General features: G+C 43.8%; 4 protein-coding genes across 4 annotated transcripts; 3 read left to right on the top strand and 1 right to left on the bottom strand.

Annotated features, from left to right (window-relative positions):
* Nucleotides 1–706: 706 nt before the first annotated feature.
* drc1 (dynein regulatory complex subunit 1 homolog (Chlamydomonas)) lies at nt 707–7,984 on the bottom strand (the record flags this gene model as incomplete). Its single annotated transcript, XM_079753294.1, has 16 exons — nt 707–788; nt 945–1,047; nt 1,366–1,518; nt 1,826–1,923; nt 2,053–2,139; nt 2,306–2,395; nt 2,502–2,883; nt 3,151–3,273; nt 3,441–3,580; nt 4,365–4,487; nt 5,278–5,364; nt 6,172–6,309; nt 6,462–6,645; nt 6,915–7,027; nt 7,421–7,508; nt 7,863–7,984. The coding sequence occupies 16 exons, from the start codon at nt 7,982–7,984 to the stop codon at nt 732–734; spliced, it is 2,088 nt and encodes a 695-aa protein (XP_079609420.1). The 3' UTR covers nt 707–731.
* A 577-nt stretch (nt 7,985–8,561) lies between these two features.
* LOC307087787 (uncharacterized protein) lies at nt 8,562–12,740 on the top strand. Its single transcript, XM_079753432.1, has 2 exons — nt 8,562–8,701; nt 11,272–12,740. The coding sequence occupies exon 2, from the start codon at nt 11,317–11,319 to the stop codon at nt 11,674–11,676; it is 360 nt and encodes a 119-aa protein (XP_079609558.1). The 5' UTR covers nt 8,562–8,701; nt 11,272–11,316; the 3' UTR covers nt 11,677–12,740.
* Nucleotides 12,741–12,754: 14 nt separating this feature from the next.
* Nucleotides 12,755–17,490, top strand: paplnb (papilin b, proteoglycan-like sulfated glycoprotein). The gene is made up of 12 exons (XM_079753431.1): nt 12,755–12,985; nt 13,261–13,370; nt 13,526–13,586; nt 13,691–13,793; nt 14,022–14,152; nt 14,534–14,857; nt 14,988–15,164; nt 15,270–15,420; nt 15,503–15,583; nt 16,034–16,172; nt 16,338–16,416; nt 16,541–17,490. Exons 1-12 carry the CDS (start codon nt 12,932–12,934, stop codon nt 16,802–16,804), a joined length of 1,674 nt encoding a protein of 557 aa, XP_079609557.1. The 5' UTR covers nt 12,755–12,931; the 3' UTR covers nt 16,805–17,490.
* A 336-nt stretch (nt 17,491–17,826) lies between these two features.
* Nucleotides 17,827–19,660, top strand: erh (ERH mRNA splicing and mitosis factor). The gene is made up of 4 exons (XM_079753907.1): nt 17,827–17,988; nt 18,384–18,471; nt 18,855–18,975; nt 19,059–19,660. Exons 1-4 carry the CDS (start codon nt 17,986–17,988, stop codon nt 19,159–19,161), a joined length of 315 nt encoding a protein of 104 aa, XP_079610033.1. The 5' UTR covers nt 17,827–17,985; the 3' UTR covers nt 19,162–19,660.
* The last annotated feature ends 67 nt before the right edge of the window (nt 19,661–19,727 follow it).

Raw genomic sequence — 19,727 nt, 5'->3', positions numbered from 1 at the left:
TGCAACACCTACCGTGAATGAAGGAGTGGTGAAGAGCTCACGAGTCGGCAGAGAGATCAAACCACCGTCTCGTTACTCTCCATGAACTTGAGTATTGAAAGAAAGAAAAAAAAAAAGTTTTTGCTATTTTCTGTTTCTATATAAGGCATTGTTTAAGTTGTGAATTTTAAGTAATAGAAATTCTGCCAAGGAACATTTAGTTTGTAAGGTTAAACTATGAAGTAAGAGTTTTATTTAGTATAAGAAATGATATGTTTTAATTTGCAAAGACAACTCAGGAATTTAACAGAAGTTACTACAGGATAGAACTGTTGAGAGAATATCTATCTTAAGGAGAGAGATGTGATGTATTGTACATTAGTTGCAGTTCACCTCCTTACCACTGGGTGGCGTCCGTGTCAGTTGAAACCTAAGTCAAGTACAGTTGTACAAGTGAATCTGTGTGGTGTTGAAGACTACCAGTAAACAGACAGTCATGCTACATCGGTCTCCGTGATTTATTAATATTACACATTCAAAAAGGGTTTGAATGTTTACATTGTTTACTCAATTTAGACTCTGTTCAAATCCCTTCACTTGATTTAAGCCATTTAACACTTCTTTGTGTCTTAAACTATGTGGCTTTACTAAAACATTTTTCAACCACACTTTGCACTACAGCACTGTAAAAAGAAGGGTGCTCAGAGTAGTTGTTTTTTTTAGATGCTTTATTATAACATTTATTTTGCCTTTCACTTAGGGGCCATCTTCATCAGCCGGTCGGGTGGGATCACCAGCTCTGTGTTCACCTATCAGAGAACACTCTTTTAGAATGGGTTCTTTCTTAGGGAGACACAGGATCACTTCAAAACCATTTTAATTTTGAAAGGGAGGCTTTACTAATTATCTTTTGCAGTAACAGTTGATAACATAACAGGGCTGGAGCTGACATTAGAAGGAGGTACCTTAGCATTGAGGGACTGATGCAGCAGCATGCGCAGCTCTGAGTTCTGCCGCTTGAGGTCCTGAGTGTCCCTGAAGAGCTGGGACCTCTCCGTCAGCACGGTGCTGGGGGGACAACAAGGGCCCTCAGCTCTCTCAATGGACTGCATTTATACAACCAGTGGCGACTTAAAGTGCTTTACAATATTAACAAAATTAACATTCACCCACATTCACACACTGACTGCGGAGTCGACCACGCAGGGCGACAGCCAGCTCGTCGGGAGCAGTTTGGGTAAAGTGTCTGGCTCAGGGACACCTCGACACTTCGAGATTGAAATAGCAACCTTCTGCTTGCCAGTAGATCCGCTCTGCCTCCTGAGCCACCTGGGCCTCTGCGGGGTGACTTTATTCTATCGGTTTTGGTAGAGCCGTATTACTCACTGGTACTTCTCCAGGGCGCTATCCAAGGCGGTCCAGATCTTGAGTTTGGGCTCAGGCAGCACGTTGGCCAGGCTCTCCCAGAAGGCGGCCTGGTCGGGGCCCTCGGGAGCCCCTGTGAGGGTGGAGCTGTGATGCTGGGGGGCCGACCGCTCTCTGAAGAGGACATGATACAGGGAGGAGGAGTCAATGAAGCCGCTGCACAATGTGGTAAAGACGTCAAATGAGATATAAAGTATGTCATTTGTCCTGTGCCTTTATCATTAGGCTAACTAGAGAAGGAATTTAATAATTAGTTCATTAAATATAATGTGAAATCATTCACATTATATTTGTCCTTCTAATTATATTGATGAAATATGATCCGATGATTATTATCATCTAAATGATAACGTAGTTGCCATTGCACATGGCTTCCTTGTCATCGATGGTGTTTCTATCTTCTGAGGGGATTTGGTCAGACCTGGGCCGTCTGTACTGGGCAGTAAAGGCCTTCAGGGCAGCCAGGACCTCATCGGGGTGGAGGAGGTCAAAGGTCGAGCTGGTTCTGAATCCCTCTGCCTGGATGCAGGGAAAAAAGGGAGAGTTACCATGGTTACCATCACCAGACTGTCCCCATCTCCGCTGTTCATCCTCCTTTGACTGCAACAGTGGAGGACATATAACGGTTTGATGTCATTCTCTGCTTACATCATCCTGCTTAGTCGATCGGTGTTGGTAGTTTGAGAAGAATTCAGCCAGCCGGTACACGTCGTCTTTGCTCTCAACTCCCAGGGACTGGGAGACGAAGACAACAACAGAGCACACGCAGACTCAATTCAGCAATCACATTTTCCCTTCATTAAAGAAGTCAATCTAAACGCAGTTCAGGCATTCATCTACTCCAATCTAATGCTCTGCTAAACGTCCTCTGTTCAAAACAAACCAAAATAGTTCAACTCACAGAGAAAATGGAGTCCAGTTTGATGAGAGACTGGTGGTCTTTGTCCAGGGGAGACATTAGTGTGAGGAGTTTGCTTTCGATCAAAAAGCCCTGGGATGTAAAACGGGGGAGGGGCATCAAGGTTACCATGACTAGCTAACATGCTAAATGAGCTATGCCTAAATGCATAAATAACAACCATAAGTCCAGAGCTCACCGCCTCGTCACACAGCAGCTGCAGTAGTTTCTTCACGGTGTCAGCGGACACCTTCCCTCTGCCTCCCTCCCCCGCCGCGCCCCCCTCGCTGTTCCAGGTGGCAGACGACGGCCCGTCACTACAGGCCTCGCCGTACGCCCCCGTGCTCCGCGCGCCCGTTGCCCTGGACGAGGGACCGACCGCCGAGTCGGCCCTTGCCGGGCCCCGGGGGGGGGAAGGGGACAGCTCGGGGGGCATGGTGGGGCGCTCCCAGACCAAGCCCAGCTGCTGCTCATGGAGGAGGCGATCGATGTCCAGCACCCTCTCTGCCAGCTCCCTCACCTCCGCCTCCTTCATCTTCCACACCTCTGCAAACCTCTCGCCGTCCACGGCCGCAAAGTGCCTGCAGCCCACGGACGGAGAGGAAGAGGAAGGGAGCAAGGGAGGAAGGGCAATTATGGGAGAAAAGAGAGAGAGGGACAGAGGAGGGAACTGTCCATTATTGAATTATGTTTTTAATGTTTCAGCAATGATGCGTCACAGCATATGTCATTTCACCAAAATAGCAACAGCACGAGCTGATACAATCAACTCAAATAACATTGTATGCATGTGTGTATGTTCATGAGCATAGCCACAGCTAGGTATCCCTCTGTGAGCTCCTACGCACTTGATCTTCTTCTGCATGAGGGTGTATTGCTGCACGGTGCGCGTGTAGTCGTCACACTGGCCGTGGCCCACCTTGGCAGCCTGCACACGATTGGCCTTCAGGCTGTTCAGGACGTCCTGCAGTCTGCAACACAACGAGGGCCCGAGACGGCCGGCACCAGGGTCAGAACAACAAAGCATAACGGATCATCAGTACATTCATTCAACTCACGCTATGATGCATGTTTTGAATCTCGTCCTCTCAGTGTCTCTCAGTGTGTTTATGCTGAATAAGTGTAATGTGTGTGTGACCTATTGATCTTCCGCTTTAGCTTGGACTGGATGATCATGCTGTCCTTCTCCCTGTGCATGAGCACGTGGATGTTGAACTCCTGTTTCTCCTGGTTGAGCTGGGCGGTGGCCTTCTGCTGCTGTTTCCAGAGCTGCGTGGTCTGCGCACAAACAGGACGGGATCATTCTACAAACGCTGTGTCCTCATTGCTGCATTTGATTGATCCTTCCTTTTATAAGCTTTGCTAATATCTATGAGTCTATCAATGTTTGTGTGTGTGTGTGTGCGTCTGTGTGTGTGTGTGTGTGTGTGTGTGTTTGTGTGTGTTTGTGTGCATGCATGCATTTATGTAAGGGTATGTGTATATGTTTTTTTATGTGTTTGTTTTGTGTGTGTGCATGCTTGTGTGCTGTGGAGGATGAACCTCAGCTCCCCCAAAGGGCTGAGGAAGGGAGGGGGGGGGAAGTGTTGGGAGTATGGAAACTGGTGGCACACTGAGCACAGTAATGGGCCTCTTGATGAATGGAGCTTTGTGAAGGACTCCCGGAAGATAAGAGGAGCTAAGATGGCTAGCCACAGCTAACCTCTGTTCTCTGGCTTGACAGCAGATCGACACAAGTCTCCTCTCTTTTGTTTCTCACTCCCCAGGCCATATCCAAGGAGCAATACCCTCAATAGGAGGTACCCCGTGCTGGGAAGCACTTTAGTTGCATTTTCATCATCAACCCCCTACCCGAATTTCCCTGTGGTTTCAATAAAAGATGCCCTGAATGGGCTTGAACCACAGCTGTTGCCTTGACATTCTTCTGACTATTCAGTCTGGGGTGCCACTGTGTGTGTGTGCATGCGTGCGTGCGTATATATACACACACATATATATATATATATATATTTGTGTGTATATATATATGCGTGTGTGTGTGTGTGTGTGTGTCTTTGCGTACCTGAACATCAGTCTCCAGCTTTTCCCTGATCACGTTGTAGTCATCTATTTCCGCCAGCCTCAGCTGCTCCAGCATGGCCTCGTACTCCTCCACCTTCCTCCTCCTCTCCATCATGTTCTCCAACTGAACGGCCAGAGGAGCAGCTACGTTAGGGTTCACTGACACCCACTGGCGAGTGGCATTGCACACACACACACAGGTGTGGGGAGGTCGGGGAGGTAGTTCATTTTAGGTGTGTGTGTGTGTGTGTGTGTGTGTGTGTGTGTGTGTGTGTGTGCGCAATACAGAAATCCATCTAAACCGACAAACAAAATTGACCTCCAAAACCATAATGCTTTTACGCTCAAATACTCTCTCTGAAACAAACATATATTTCTGCTCCCATTGAAACACCCACATGTCTTTGTGTGTGCTGCATGTGTCGGTGTAGGAGGTGATCAGACGTCTTGCGTCTTGCGTCTTTGTCTATTAAGGGTCCCATGGCATGAAAATTTCACTTTATGAGGTTTTCTAACATTAATATGAGTTCCCCTTGCCTGCCTGGTCCCCCAGTAGCTAGAAATGGCGAAAGGTGTAAAACGAACTCTACGTATCCTTCTCTGCCTTTTAAAAAGCAAAGGCAAATTTGGAATTTCCGGATGTCTTCGTACAGGGACATGTTACCTCCCTGTTCTTTGCTTTGCCCACCCAGATAATTTGGACCTTATTCTGCACCAAGGCTGAATTTCTTGGACGTCTTCAAGTACTGTATTAAGGGCCACTAACAGCTATATAAAAGCATTCATAAAGTAGCATGCCACGGGACCTTTAAGATACATGGAGAGAGAGAGAGAGAGAGAGAGAGAGAGAGAGAGAGAGAGAGGGACTTGTAGGAAGTAAAGGGGACCACCTCTACTTTCCTGTGCTGATGTACCTCTGTGGTGGACCTTTGCTTCACGTGTTGCTCCCACTCTTGTCTGTTGCCCGTCAGCAGGACCTTGCGTTCCTCCTCATAGGCTTTCTGCACCCAACAGGACCAAGCAAAGGTCAAACGTTTCGTGTGTGAGACGTGAAGAACACAAGTTTGGAGGTCAAGAGTTAGTGTGGTTAAAAACATGTTTATCCGCTGATCCACAGAAAAGTTGCTTGAATGTTTGAAGCATTGATGTTTCATGTGATGTTCAAGGTTTTGAAGGGTCACTTGAAGTTAAGTATTTCATTCATCCATGTTTTTTTTGTCCATCCATTTGCTTGTACGACCCTATCAGAACAGAAGGTAAAACTGGCTGATGATTCTTTGCTTCGAGCCCCCCTATACGTGGAGTAAAGCCAGTTATGACATGGGCTCATTCATGATATATGCTGAACACTGGCCAGCATTCAGGCAGCATTCCATGTAGATTAACATAGCGTTCAAAACCAAGCATCACAAATGTTATTATAAATAACTATCATTGCTATTGGAAAATGATGCAAATTTAAAATGTAATATTTCGTTAATTAAAAGAGCAAAGAGAAACTAATCAATGACCTGCAACAGGTAACAACAGTAGCACACACACACGCACACACACACGCATGCACGCACGCACACACACACACACACACATAGTCACATCACATAAATCAATACATTTAATGTTTTGGTAATGGAACATTGGAGACGCACTCTGTGTCTGTAACAAAGTGGGAGGACAGTAGAGAATAGAGGGGTATTCAGGCGGGATGAACGAGGAGCGACTCTGAGTCTCTAATGTCCTGGGGTAGGGTTGTCCAGAGCCTGGGAACCGCCCAGGATACGTGGAGACATGCGGGGTGGGTTTCTCACCTCAATGTGGTCCAGCTCCTCCCTGTTGGTCCTGGTCAGGGTCTTCACCTGCTCCTCCATCCTCTCTATCATCAGGTCCACCTCCTCCGCCTGCCGCTTCAGCTCCTTCACGTAGCGCTCATCCCGCGCCTTCAGCTCCTGTTTCACAGCACACACGATGACACACACACACACGCGCACGCACGCACACACACAAACACACACACACACACACACACACACACACACACACACACACACACACACACGCACACGTGTGTGTGTGTGTGTGTGTGTGCTACCGTTGTTACCTGTTGCAGGTGGTTGATGAGTTTGCTCTTGTCCTCCAGCACCTGAGCACACAGCTGTAGTTGTCTGCCCAAAGCCTGGTGTAGTTCCTGGGGGATGACCTTTGCCTTGGCCTGGCTCCACCCCCTGGTGATCTCCTCAAACTTCTCCATGCTCGACCTGGCCTCGCTCTCTAGCTTCTCAACTCTGGCCCACATGGGTAGATAAGGTTCATGAGGAAATACAATTCTCTTTTTACACATTGGAACAGAAGTGCCACAAGGGAGTGGGCATTTTACACATTGTTTCTGTTTTTAGTGGCTTCATTCTGATTATTACATACAAATTGAGCACTGGTCTGATGTAGTTTATAACAAGTCAAGCTGCAAACTCTACTGGTGAATTGAGAGGATGTCAGTGTACATTTTATAATAAATAAATCAATAAATGATTATGAGGAAAGTAGCGTGCATTACTTGAGTCTGCGAGTTTCCCTCAGCTCAGTCCTTCTCTGGGACTCTTTAGCATCAGCTGCCACCTGAATGTTGGTGATTAACTGTGTCCCATCGCTCAACAGGTTGACCAGCATCTGAGAAGACGTGGAAAATATGATGAATTATGAGTTATTTAAAGACGACCCCATCAGACCCCTCAAAGACCTGCCCATGTAGCCTTAACCTCTCTAACTTGTATCTCTCTTTCACTCGCATCACTCTCTCTCTCTCTTATTCTCTTTCTATTCTCCCATCCTCTCCCCCTGCTTGTCTCCGTCTATCATTTCACTTTGCAAAGCTATGAATAATCTCAAAATGCGTCTCAGGTGCCTACTCATAGGAACACCTGGTTTTCAGTGAAGATTTGATATAAATGTATATACATTCCTCACACGCAGGTATACATTATAAGGAAATGTCTCTGATGTTTTTTTTATTTGTAGTCTTTCAATTTAAAATGAGTATACAATAAACAATTTCAAACCAACCCTTTCACTTTGCTCCGCTCGCTGCTCGCTTGGCCGCCCCGCCTCCTTAATCACCAAGTCCTCGTGAGAGTCCTCTCCCCTCTGCCCCCTGGGGAGACGGGTGGCATCAAGACATCAACCTTCTAGAGCAGAGATCCTACTCCTTTATAACACGGCTTGTTGAATACTCGATTCTGATTGGTCAATGGATTGGAGGCTTTTACGGTCTGATATTTATAACAGACCGCTGCTATGGACGCAGTTCCAATCGTATTTAACCTACAGCTTCTTTTAGCGGAACCAATCAAATACTTTTTTTTATCAATTAAATAATTGTTGGTTGGTATATTTAGTTTAACGATTCATGGTAAATCACATTAACGACCGGCTCGCTGCAATGTTACTTTATCCCTAATACGCCATGTAAATGTTTAATTCAAACAAAGAAAAGGAGAATCACTACCTCTCCTTGGCGGTGCTGCGGGCGGCTCCGCGGAGGCGATGAGCGTCGGTTCTCTCCTGGTGCATTTCTGCCTCAGACGAAGACACCACAATCTCCACTGGTTTCTTCACATGTTCACTCATCTAGAATATATCTTGAATGCTGTTAATTAATGATTGAATGATTGAAAGTTAGTAACGATGACAATACTGGATATCAATATTTCCGCAATTACGGTATTTTGTTTGGTAGACGTTGCTATGGATACGGGTCCTGACCTATAGGTCGTTTAAAGGGCCAGTGAACACGAAAACCACTTTTTGTCTCGTTTTAAACGTGATCATTTGTCTTATATGATGGTCAACAGAGTTTTCGATGCCATTTGATCAGTTCTTGAAATAACTGGGGTACTCAGCTAAAAGAATATCTAAGAACCGCTGTATAAGACCATGAAAAAAAAGTAACATAGAAGATGTTACTTCGTGCTGTTTCCAGAAAATGGATCTGGCAAATATAAAATGTTGAATTAAAGATTAAACTCCATAAAGCATAATCCCTTTTCATATTGCAACAAGCGTTTAATTTATTAACCCGTGTACCTTTACTAGAAGTGTTTCCGGGGGTCTAATAACGTTAAGTTAACATGGGGTTCCCACAGCTGTGGATTGGACAGCTCCCTCCAAGCCTTGAGAACACCCGTTTCTGACGTACATACACAAGCTCGCTTATCTGCTGTCCACACGAGGATACATTTCCTCAAGTGTCCTGAAGGCATTGGATCTAATGGGCATTTAAAAAATCATAAACCATAACAACTGCAGTTGCTGTTCAATGGCGAGACCACTACAGGCTTATATCAGGTATGTCTGAAAAAATCTATTGATTCTATTATGACAGGTTATTCATGACAGGTTGTTCATGCCTGATGAAGATCACTAGCGATCAAAACGTTGCCTGTTAATAAATCCACTTCTGGAGCATTAAAACAGTGTGCAGACCCTCCTTTCTCTTATTTAAGACATGTATCATAAAGTCTTGTATTATATTTAAAAAATATTTAATGAATATTCATCAATCTTCTCTCAGTTCTTAAAGCTTATTTTTCTTCCTGCACCTGTAGTAGCATATATATATATATATATATATATATATATATATATATATATATATATATATATATATATATATAAAAAAGCATTCTTACCTGTGGCTTTTGGATTATTCTGTAATAAACAAGGGTACTCATAGATTAATAATATATAATGCAGTAAAGAATGCAGAAAAGGTTGTTTGTTTTTGTTATTGTTTAGGTTTTGAGGTCACTTTTGAACATGGATAGACAGAATTGAGACCCAAAAGGAATTATACATTCTACTCTAGTGTCTGATTCTCATTAATGATCCACAGTGCATGCATTATAATAGCATTAACCCCTTTTCTCAAAATACATGTAGACATTTATTATTGACCTATGGTGTGTTTGAGGTGAAAGGGAGAGAGCTTGTGGGGTGGGCTGTTCTTTCTGTGGTGATAAAGCATGTTAAACACCATTCAGAGGGAGGGCGTAGTGGCTGTATCTCCCCGTGGCACTGCTCCCACTGCTGGCTGCTATTGATAAGAGAGGGAGGTGTGGGGATCCTGGCACGTGCCTTATCTCCTGGGCCTTTAAATGTCTTCTGTGCACGTTTCCTAATGCTGAAGTATTCATTTAGGAGACTGTTAATTCATTCTCATTTGTCTGTTGTCTTTGCTTACATTAGCTAAAAGCTGCTGTTAAGATATCAAAGTGCTGTAAATCAAGTACACAGATTGCATGTTAAAATTAAATACCAACCAGAACTAACTAGCATAGTGTTATTTACTACTAAATTGTCGATCTAATTTATAATTTGATGTATCACACATTTATGTAAAGCTATTCATCTATTGTGGAATATATCTCTCTCGGAATTGCGCCGATATTTCAACAACAACGATAAAACACTTTACACTCTACATATTCACATACATAATTTCATTGTCATTACTCAAGTAAATTCCACAGCAACGTACACAATGGAGCATTGGAGCTGTTCCCTGACAAATAGAGGGCGTTATTTCGCTGATTATTTAAAACTAAAAAGTATAAGAGACAAGGCCTATCTTGTGTCATTCCCACAATAGCATCAAACATTTGTTTTTTAAAAAGGTGATAAGAAAAAGACAAATGGATTATTCAATCAAACCTTGAACAGTTGTTTTAATAGGGAGAATTAAAGGGAATTGATAGACATTCATACGTAAACATTTGGTTTTTCGTACCAAATACAATTAAGCATTCAACTAAATTGATTCAATGGGTAAGACGCAAACACTGCAGGACTTTTAGATTCTGGATTTTGATTTTTGATTTGATTTTCATTGAAACATGGTGATACTGTCAAGCCCTAACACAGATCAAAGTCCCAACACATAACTTTAAACAAACAATACCAAAAAAGACAAAGATAGTGGGTAGAGGAAGAAAGGAACATGATTTGTGTGTAAATGTGTGTTTGTTTGTGCATTTTGGATGTGTGTGTGAATATGTGAGTGTGTTTCTGCATTTGTATGAGTGTGCCTGTGCATATATAAAGGCCAATGTACACAAGCTTTGATACCGCTCCTTCTCCGGAAAGGAATTCTTTGTGAACCGCTTGATCACTCCCTTGTGGCACTTCTTTTCCAACCGGTGAACGAGCACTGATTGACATGGGCACGAGTGTTTTTGTGTGCGTGAGTGTGCGTGCATGTGAGTGTTAGGAGTTAACAAAGACGTTAATCTGAGTCGCAGACAGCCGTGAATAGGTGAGGAGGATGAGGAGAAGGAGGGGCAGGGGGAGGAGAAGGAGGGTCTAGGCAGTACATCTCATGTCGTGTCTGCCACCCACCCTTCAACTCCCCAGGAGTTGAAGGGTGAGATTGCAACCACAAAATGGATGACGGGATCAAACCTTTTATAGCCTGCATGGGTGACCCATGCACAAGCGCATAAATGCACACATCTTTCATCCAGATTCGTATATTCTATGCTGTTATTTTTGTTAATTTCATTTCACAGTTTAACTTTTTGTCATTATGAAGGTGACACTTTTACTCTCCCTCTCTTTGGCCCTGGCTCTTCTGATACTCTGCTCACAATAAGTCACTAACAGCTTAACTGCCCTGGACCAATGCGGACACAGAGACAGTCCTACGTTTAAAAGTAGACCAGATTAGTCCGAAGCAAACCTATTCCAACCCCCGTCCAGAGCATTACTCCTTGCAGGTCGACGGCCCAGGAGTGTTGCTCGTATATCTCCTGCCATTATCCCTTCATCCCTCTTGAGTCTTTTTGTTACGTTTGAACTTCCTTGTCCAGACTTTCCATTGGCTCCTACACCTGCTACAGCTCAACTGCTTTCCTCCCCAGATCTCTGTGGGATCAGTGAAGGAGGCCACAGGCCATAGGATCACCATGGACTCCGAACAAAAAGACAACTCGGCTCCCGGGGCCGGGAAGGAGGAAGGAGGTGCGGCGGAGGGGACCTCGGGGGGGTTCGAGGTGACGGCGGGCCGCCTTGAGCAGCTGATGAAGAGCATGGAGGTCCTGCTGTCGGAGGTGGAGCAGCTGCGCGCCGGCTGCAGCCACCAGGCGGCGGAACTGGTCACCACGACCACGGAGCTCCTACGGCAGCAGGAGGACCTAAAGGAGAGCTATGCCGGGCTGGGCCGAGACATGCAGGAGGTGGTGGACACCATGGATGAGCTGCTGAGCACCAAGAGCGCCATCGACGACAGGGAGAGGCAGGCCAAGAAGCTTAACCGGCAGCTCTGAGGGTGGGGTTGAGGCTTGAAGACAAGAGGTGGTGATGGTGGTGCTCTCTCTCTCTCTCTCTCTCTCTCTCTCTCTCTCTGCCCTCTTCACTCTTCACCATTGGTTGGAGAAGCAAAGTTAAAGGGATACAACAGTGGGTGGGGGGTTTGTGGACTATTTAGAACTTTGAAGAGAAGTGGAGAACATTATAGGCTTGGCTGATCCTAAATAAGAGTTGTATATTGCATGATATTGTGGTTTTTCTACTCTATCATTTTTTTAACTGATTATCATACCGACGGTATGTGTGTGCATGTGTGTGTGAGTGTGTGTGTGTGTGGGCACACACACGTGTCATCCTCCCAATATGTCCTCTACTGGGTGAACAGTAGAAGCGCTATTTAAACAGGACATCCATCAGCCTACCCCACCAGTGGGGAGGACGTGGGCGACTTTGTGCCACACATCAACAAATCGCCTCTCCTTTCTTCCCTGATGTTAGGCCTTGCTTTCATCCATGCATCATATGGCATAGAGTTAAAAATGTCCGCCACAGACCCCTCCGGAGACACAGCTCCACACAGCGCCAGTGCTATGATAGGCCAGTGTGTGTTTCGTGGTTTCGGCTGCAAAACAAGGACATTCTATGGTTCAGCAGCCCAAACCACCGTCACGGCCGCCATGGATCCAATATGCTTTTATGAGTCGCCGCTTCGTATTTTCTGCTTTTATTGCTGTTTCAGAATGAGTGGTAGCAACTACTGAAATCAACTATTAAATATCTTATTCAAACCCAAGATTTGCATTTGCATTTGTCTTAAAACGGGAAAGAATATGGGAAAAGCTATATAGTATATACCCAGTATATTTCACAGCATAATAGCTTTTTCTTTGCTTTTATAAAATAAGCTAAAAAGAAGTGCGAGCTCATTAAAAAGACTTGTAAAAAGTTTAGAACATACTGTACATTGGAACATTTGAAACCTGACACCTGGGGGGTGGGGGGCTGTAGTATTGGATAGTTGGGTGGTGTTGAGGAAACAGAGAGCTGAATGTCAGTACAGCCACCTCCTCTTCTAGGATCCACTCCCATCTGGACCGCTGTCTGCAGGACAGATTCCCTGTCAGACGGTAGGAACATACTCCATCTTAACTTATAGAATGAATACTTATTTTTACTTATATTTGAATATTAATAATTTGAATATGTTATGCCTGAATTGATATGCTAACATGAGCCTCTCTAACAGTAGTCCTTCAGAGGCGGTTTTTGGACATGGACATCCTTCTGGTCTTGGTTCTTCAGCTGCTGGCTGTGCCTGTATTTACTGTAAGGTTAACTTTGTACAGCTTTCAATTATTTGTACTTGTAAAGCTTAGCAATGTATCAAAGATAAATATAAACAAGAATAACCAGATCTGGACCAGTACATACGGTACCACCATTGATATTCAAGTTATTCAATGTTTAACCACCTCTTCTATTTTGGTGGGTCTCCTGTGGTGTTGTGGTTTGTGGTTTTGACCTTGGTCTCCCTGAGAGTTACACTGTTTGTTCCTTAGGCTGTCCTTGTACTTATTTTAGTGCTTGATGTGATGTTTTAGCAAATGAATCCCAACCATGACATCTGGGGGGATTATGGTGCCTATGGGCCATGCAGTCGAACCTGTGGGACAGGAATCTCTGTAAGAACAAGGAAGTGCATCACCCAAAGGTAGGACAGGGGAGGCATATTAAACCATAGACAAATTCTGTAAGAATGTATGATAGAGAAACAAAGACAAACAATATATGTTAAGTATAATAATAAAATGTAAAATACAGATTTTATTATTACGCTAGTCCAATATTTCTTATTCTCTCCTGCAGGACGGATGGAGGTAACAATTGTGTGGGATCATCCAAGTCATACCGCATCTGTAACTCACAGGTAGTTTCCAATTATCTCTCTCTCCCACTCTCTGTCTTTCTCCAACCTCTAGCTCAATCTCCCTCCTCTCAATGGAACAAACCTTCTATCCTCTGACCATACAGGAATGTCCTTTAGGATCCAGGGACTTCCGAGAAGAACAGTGCGCAGAGTTTGACAGACTGGCATTCCAGGGAAAAAGTCACTCATGGATGCCTTACCATGGAGGTAAAGGTTATGTCTTTTTTTGAATTTCACTCTAGAGCATAGGCCACAACCATTATGGAAAGCTGTGAATAATTAAAGCTACTATTACTAATACTAGTATTTAATACTAATTTAAATGCCCTCTCTGAAACTCTTGACAGCATGTACCGAAACAAGTATTACAAAATCACTTCAACAATTTGTTTCTTCTATGAGAGCATTTTTGACCGATCTCTCTCTATTCTGTAGCTTCCAATGTGTGCGAGCTGCACTGTGTCCCCAAAGGAGGGAACGTCTCCTACAGACAGAGGGCCACCGTGGTGGACGGGACCCCCTGCCGTGAGGGACGCCGTGGCATCTGTGTGGATGGGGCATGCAGGGTAGGGTCTACACAGCAATATAAACTTGTCTGATTTGATGAACATGAAATTTGGTTTTAAGAGAGGCTTTAACATGGAATAAGGGTGTCTACATGTAGGTGTTTTCTTCAACACCTTCTCTCATAATTCACACAATTGTGCCAATTCACACTTTAGATTCGTCAAATGTTGTTATGGGTTTAAACTGGACATTCCAGGCAACAGCCCACGTGTTACATATGTATGTAGCTATTTTTTGTTTGTGATCTGTGTTTTTGTTTGGTGTATTTTTTCATTGAATTTAATTTACATCTAGTGTTAAGTGACTAATCCATGACTTATCCGCGGATCTTCATATTCCTAGAGAGCAATACCGAAAAAGCATTTCCCTTTCCTCCACAGCCACTGATCCACGGAGAGTTCCTGGGCTTGAACCAAGACGTACAGCAGCCCGTTGTCTCCTCGGCGCGGGCCCCCGTGGCTCCTCATCCAAGGGACATGCAAATCTACGCCTACACCACCGGCGTGTACGGGGCCTGCTCAGCCAGCTGCGACGGAGGCATGCAGTACCGCAGCGTGCAATGCATGCTCCAGGACCTGGTGAACCCGCGCACGGTGGACGAGACCTACTGCATTGCCCGAGTGCTGCAGAGGCCGGCGTGCCAGCAGGCCTGCAACATGCAACCATGTGCCGCTGCTGAGTACAGTGTCTCCGTCTTCAGTGGGGTCGGTACCGCAGGTCTACCTATTCATCTGTCTGTCTGGATGTCAGCCTCAGCAGACAGGGTGTCAAAGGATCCTCATAGCTGATACACACAGTGATGTATTGACGCTCTTGTTCTCTGCCCGCCATCAGTGCTCGGTGACGTGTGGAGAAGGCCAGCAGACCAGGGACGTCTTCTGCGCGGGTCCCTCTGGGGAGCACCTGGCCGACCACGCTTGTAGTGGCCTGCAGCGCCCCCCGGCCGTCAGGCCCTGCCACAGGTCCCGGTGCCCCCTCCACATCACATGGCATGTCGGTGACTTTGGCCAGGTATGTACATTGTGCTATCTAGACCACCCCCCCTAACCCCCCTGCCCCCCCCAGTTTGGCTTTATTTACAATTATTGATGGGATGTGGTTGGACGCTCTCTGCAGTGCACCAGGAGCTGTGGTGGGGGGGTCAGAGACAGGCGGGTGGGGTGCTATGATACAGACCTCAACCCCTACGCAGAGCACAGGTGTGGATCAACCGGCAGGCCTGTCGTCGTGGAGTCATGCAACACGCAGCCCTGCCCAGAAGCCCAGAGTATGTGTCATATCCCCTGGTCACTGTATTGTGTTGTGTGTGTGTGTATTTCTATGGATATAAGCTTGTTTATTATTTACAGTGGTCCCAAGTATGCAGGGACCAAGAGCCAATGAAAGCCCTTCAAGTGGACTGGTGCCTTACATCCCAGGAGAGCAGTCGGGTATGCCAGACCATGTGTTTCTATCTATTGTTCTTGGCACGTTCAAACATGCCAATGTTTAACAAGTTCTTTAACAACATGTACCTCGATCGCTGGCAGATACGCATGATGAAAAAGTAGCCTAAAGGGAATGTGCAAAATGAAAATAGATCTACGCCTCTGATTTTAATAACTGTATTCTCAGGTGATAAAATAAGCAACTATAGTTTCCAGGTTATCATTTTCTTTGTCTAGGCTATAATTATCCTGATTTGTCCGTGTTTCAATCTTTCACTGACAAACACGGAGTTCCCCGCTGTTTTATGTACTACCTCACTGCCAGGGGCAATACTTTGATCGTAAAAATTAACATACCTTCTGCAAACGTATATTTTTAACAAGGAAGCCGCAGGCAGGTTATAGAGCTCTGCATGTTTTTATTTTTTCAATGTTTGTGTGTTCACACCTTAGCTCCAAGACCACGTGAGAGCATCACTATGGTCGGCTCCCCCTGTCAGCAGTCACGATATGGCTGCTGCGCGGACGGACACACTACTGCCACTGGCCTGAGGAATAGGGGATGCCCCGGTGGTGACTGCGTTCGCACCAGGTATACTTGCTGCTCTGCATCTATCTTGACATTTGCAATGTTTATGCCAGAATTTACAGGCAGCTCATAAAAAAAACCCAATATGGAGATTAAATTGACCTGCAACTTCTGCAACATCGATTGCATGCAACGATATGCAACAAAGAATCTTTCTTGCCTTCTAAGGTACGGCTGTTGTATAGATGGGATAACTGCTGCTCAAGGGTTTGGAAGGGCAGGATGCCCTGAGTACCGGACCTCAGTGGTAAGAATATACATTTTCTGTGCTCTCTTGTGAGGCTTCAAGGATTTTCACTACCCAAACATAATATAAACAAACCACGTAGCTAACCGCTATAATTGTTTTTTATTGTGATTTGGTCAATCAGCCACCATCTCCCCCCGCCATTCCGTCCACTGGAGATATCTGCTCCCTGCCCAGGGAGGAGGGTCCCTGTGACACCTGGATGGTTCGCTTCTACTATGACTCTGGTGTGGGGAAATGCACAGACTTCTGGTATGGAAGTTGCCAGGGCAATAACAATAACTTTGTCTCACTGGAAGCCTGTCAGAGAAAGTGTGGGAACCCATCGCTAAGGGCGACCCCGCATGCAGGCCCCCCCTCTCGGAGAGCTATGAGAACAAGGAGGTGAACTCTCTTAAGGGCTGAAGGGAATTGAAACCCTGGTGCACAAATAAATCACATATTATGACGTAGGAGGATGATGTGTTACTTTGATAAGACATATTTGTACCAATGATCATAAACATTGTTTCATATTTTGACTATGTACTATTTTTATTAAGTCCTGTTTGACTTATGTCTTACAGTACCCAAAACATTCCCTAAGTCTTCGGTAGGCAATATGTTTTGAAACGATTTTTGTCATATTTGTCGAAATTCCCATGCATCCGAAAGGCAATCAAACTAAATGGTCTGATTTTTTGTACTTTGTTATCTGGTATCTTTGATGGTCAACAGTCTGTCAACAGCCTTGACAACCACACATTGATTGATTGACACAGATACAGATAAATCAGGGTTGAATTCAGACGTGTGGTGCATATGTTTTTTGATTGGGTTAGGTAATGAGTGGGACAGAACTTGATAAATGTCCATGTAAACACTGAAAAAAAGGCAGTGTTGTTATTATTTTAATTGTGGAGAATCCCGGGACAATTTGATAGTGAGTGTTGAAAATTTGGACATTTGAGGGTTTTACGGATACTTGTTGGGACTTGGGATAGGCCTACCCAGCTTGAAACCAGGGCAATCCAGGACAGTACTTCTGGTGAGCTTAGCTTCTGATTCAGTTTCCAATGGTAATGCATTAGCAAATTCTTCCGCTTAACAAGCTGCATTTAATACGGTCTTAAAGGCTCAAAACCAGTGAAACCTGACCACCAGTATGTATATGATATAAAATAATAACAATAATAAATATATATATATATATATACAATCATTTATTTTTTATTGTGTTTTTTTGCATTATTAATGGTAGTAGTAATAGTATCTATTTGTTTGTTTTATTTAATTTTATTTTGATGGTCCTTTCCGTTCCTTTCAACCTGACGATCCAGACTCCATACCAATGGGTGGCAGTATTGAACTGATGAGACAGATGATAACTTTAATAAAAACAAAACAAGAAGAAGAAGAAGACGAAGAAGGCCGAAGAAGACATCAACCGGAACACTACTAACTTCATTTCCTTCATATTCTTGTGCTTGATTTTTGGTGCAGCACGAGTAAAGGAAATATATTTTGTAAACTTTGAAATACGGTTGTTTATTTAAAAACAACAATTAGAAGTTTGACGTCTGAACAAAAATGGTAAGTGGTGAAATTTGTTCAGCTTTAGAAGACGATGCGTTGTTGTAATGACTGGTTTACCAATGCTAAGCTAACGGAGCTATGCTAACACCATCCGAGCGAATGTTTTCATCATAACCTTCATTTTATGCACAGACGTGTGATCATCAGATTTAATGCAATCTGAATGTGGTTATTGTGCATTCCTATCATTTGCTGGTTAATATTTAACTAGACATAGTAAATAGTCAATGAATTTCCAATGAGTTACCCTGCAAAATAAATATTATATAATAACATGTATCCAACTTAACCATATTATATCATACAGATTGGGAGTATTTATAGTTTGTAGTTTTTTCTTAAGGCTTCATAAGTCTTGTCAGATATCCTTTTAATTGTATTTCTGTTTACAGTCCCACACAATTCTGCTTGTCCAGCCCACAAAGAGACCCGAGGGCCGCACGTATGCGGACTACGAGTCGGTCAATGAGTGCATGGAAGGTGAGGTCTACGTGTTTTAATCGTACGCTGTTCGTGGGTTATTTCACAAGTATGATAACATCTTCCTAATAGTGCTCACATTGTTTAAAGAATATAACAATTTCATGGCACTTTCACTATTTTGTTTCCTTTTATACAAACGACACATAGTTCGTTTTTTTTGCCTAGTATTTGTCTGATCTATCAATCATCACTAAGTAATTGTGCTACATCCATCCCTGTATGAGTTATATTTCATGGCATTGTCTGCTGCAGCAGATATAGATGTATATATTAATTGAGCAAGCATTTCAAACATTAATCCTGCCTTTTTCCCTCTCCCATATATGTTCAAAGATTTGTGTTAAATACTGATCATGAGATGGACCGCAATTCTTTTTCAGGTGTGTGCAAGATGTACGAGGAACATTTAAAGAGGATGAACCCAAACAGTCCGTCTATCACTTACGATATCAGTCAGTTGTTTGACTTTATTGATGACCTGGCAGATTTGAGCTGTCTTGTGTAAGTATAAGTGCTCAAGAAGGATGCCATGGGAACTTGGTCAATTCATTCTGTCTTTCTTGTAACTGAACTTTTCCTCACAGGTACAGAGCTGACACCCAGACATACCAGCCATACAACAAGGACTGGATTAAAGAGAAGATCTATGTGCTGCTGCGGCGTCAGGCACAACAAGCTGGGAAGTAAATGCCAGGAGTTGGCCCTGCAGTTCAAATCTAGGAGAAGTTTGATGTGCATAAAGAAATGGATACTTAATTAAAATATATAATTGAGTGGGGGGTGGGTGGGGCATACATTTGTTATTCGCAAAGTGGAGCCTCAATTTCAAGGACGAAAATGCTCCATGAGAGTGATATTTTTTTTTGTCAGATACTGGTTTCTTTTAAATATGTGGTCAGTTTATATGAGCACTATTTGACATGTTTTTATACCTGTAGAATAGTCTGCTGTGGACAGAGGGGTGGTTATTTGAATGTGGCTGCATAGGTTTCTTTTGAATGTCAAGCGAAGCAAAGTTACATTTTGTAGCCTGTTAGTATTCCACCCTTTTTTTCCCAGTTTTTTTTTCATTATATATTTACTTTGCTTCTGTTTTGAGTGTTTCTAAATAAAATATTGTTTTCATTCTGACTTTTGGCATGACATCTTTTTAATTTATACAGAGCTGTAATAAATCTTTTCATAATCAAAATTATGCTTCAGTGTTTAATCTAATAGCTGAAATGACTTGGTTTTATATTGTATATATTATT

The sequence above is a fragment of the Pollachius pollachius genome (genome assembly GCF_949987615.1).
Source record: "Pollachius pollachius genome assembly, chromosome: 16".
Taxonomy (NCBI): domain Eukaryota; kingdom Metazoa; phylum Chordata; class Actinopteri; order Gadiformes; family Gadidae; genus Pollachius; species Pollachius pollachius.
Note: the sequence above shows the minus strand (reverse complement) of the source record. Positions and strands in the feature narration are given on the sequence as shown.

Excerpts from the sequence above, each read along its gene's own strand:
- LOC307087787 (XM_079753432.1), top strand. The coding sequence starts at position 11,317 with ATGGACTCCGAACAAAAAGACAACTCGGCTCCCGGGGCCGGGAAGGAG.
- paplnb (XM_079753431.1), top strand. The coding sequence starts at position 12,932 with ATGGACATCCTTCTGGTCTTGGTTCTTCAGCTGCTGGCTGTGCCTGTA. Across the intron at positions 13,587-13,690 it reads ACCGCATCTGTAACTCACAG|GAATGTCCTTTAGGATCCAG; the intron begins GTAGTTTCCAAT and ends CTGACCATACAG. Across the intron at positions 13,794-14,021 it reads ATGGATGCCTTACCATGGAG|CTTCCAATGTGTGCGAGCTG; the intron begins GTAAAGGTTATG and ends TCTATTCTGTAG.
- erh (XM_079753907.1), top strand. Across the intron at positions 18,472-18,854 it reads GGTCAATGAGTGCATGGAAG|GTGTGTGCAAGATGTACGAG; the intron begins GTGAGGTCTACG and ends ATTCTTTTTCAG. Across the intron at positions 18,976-19,058 it reads GCAGATTTGAGCTGTCTTGT|GTACAGAGCTGACACCCAGA; the intron begins GTAAGTATAAGT and ends TTTTCCTCACAG.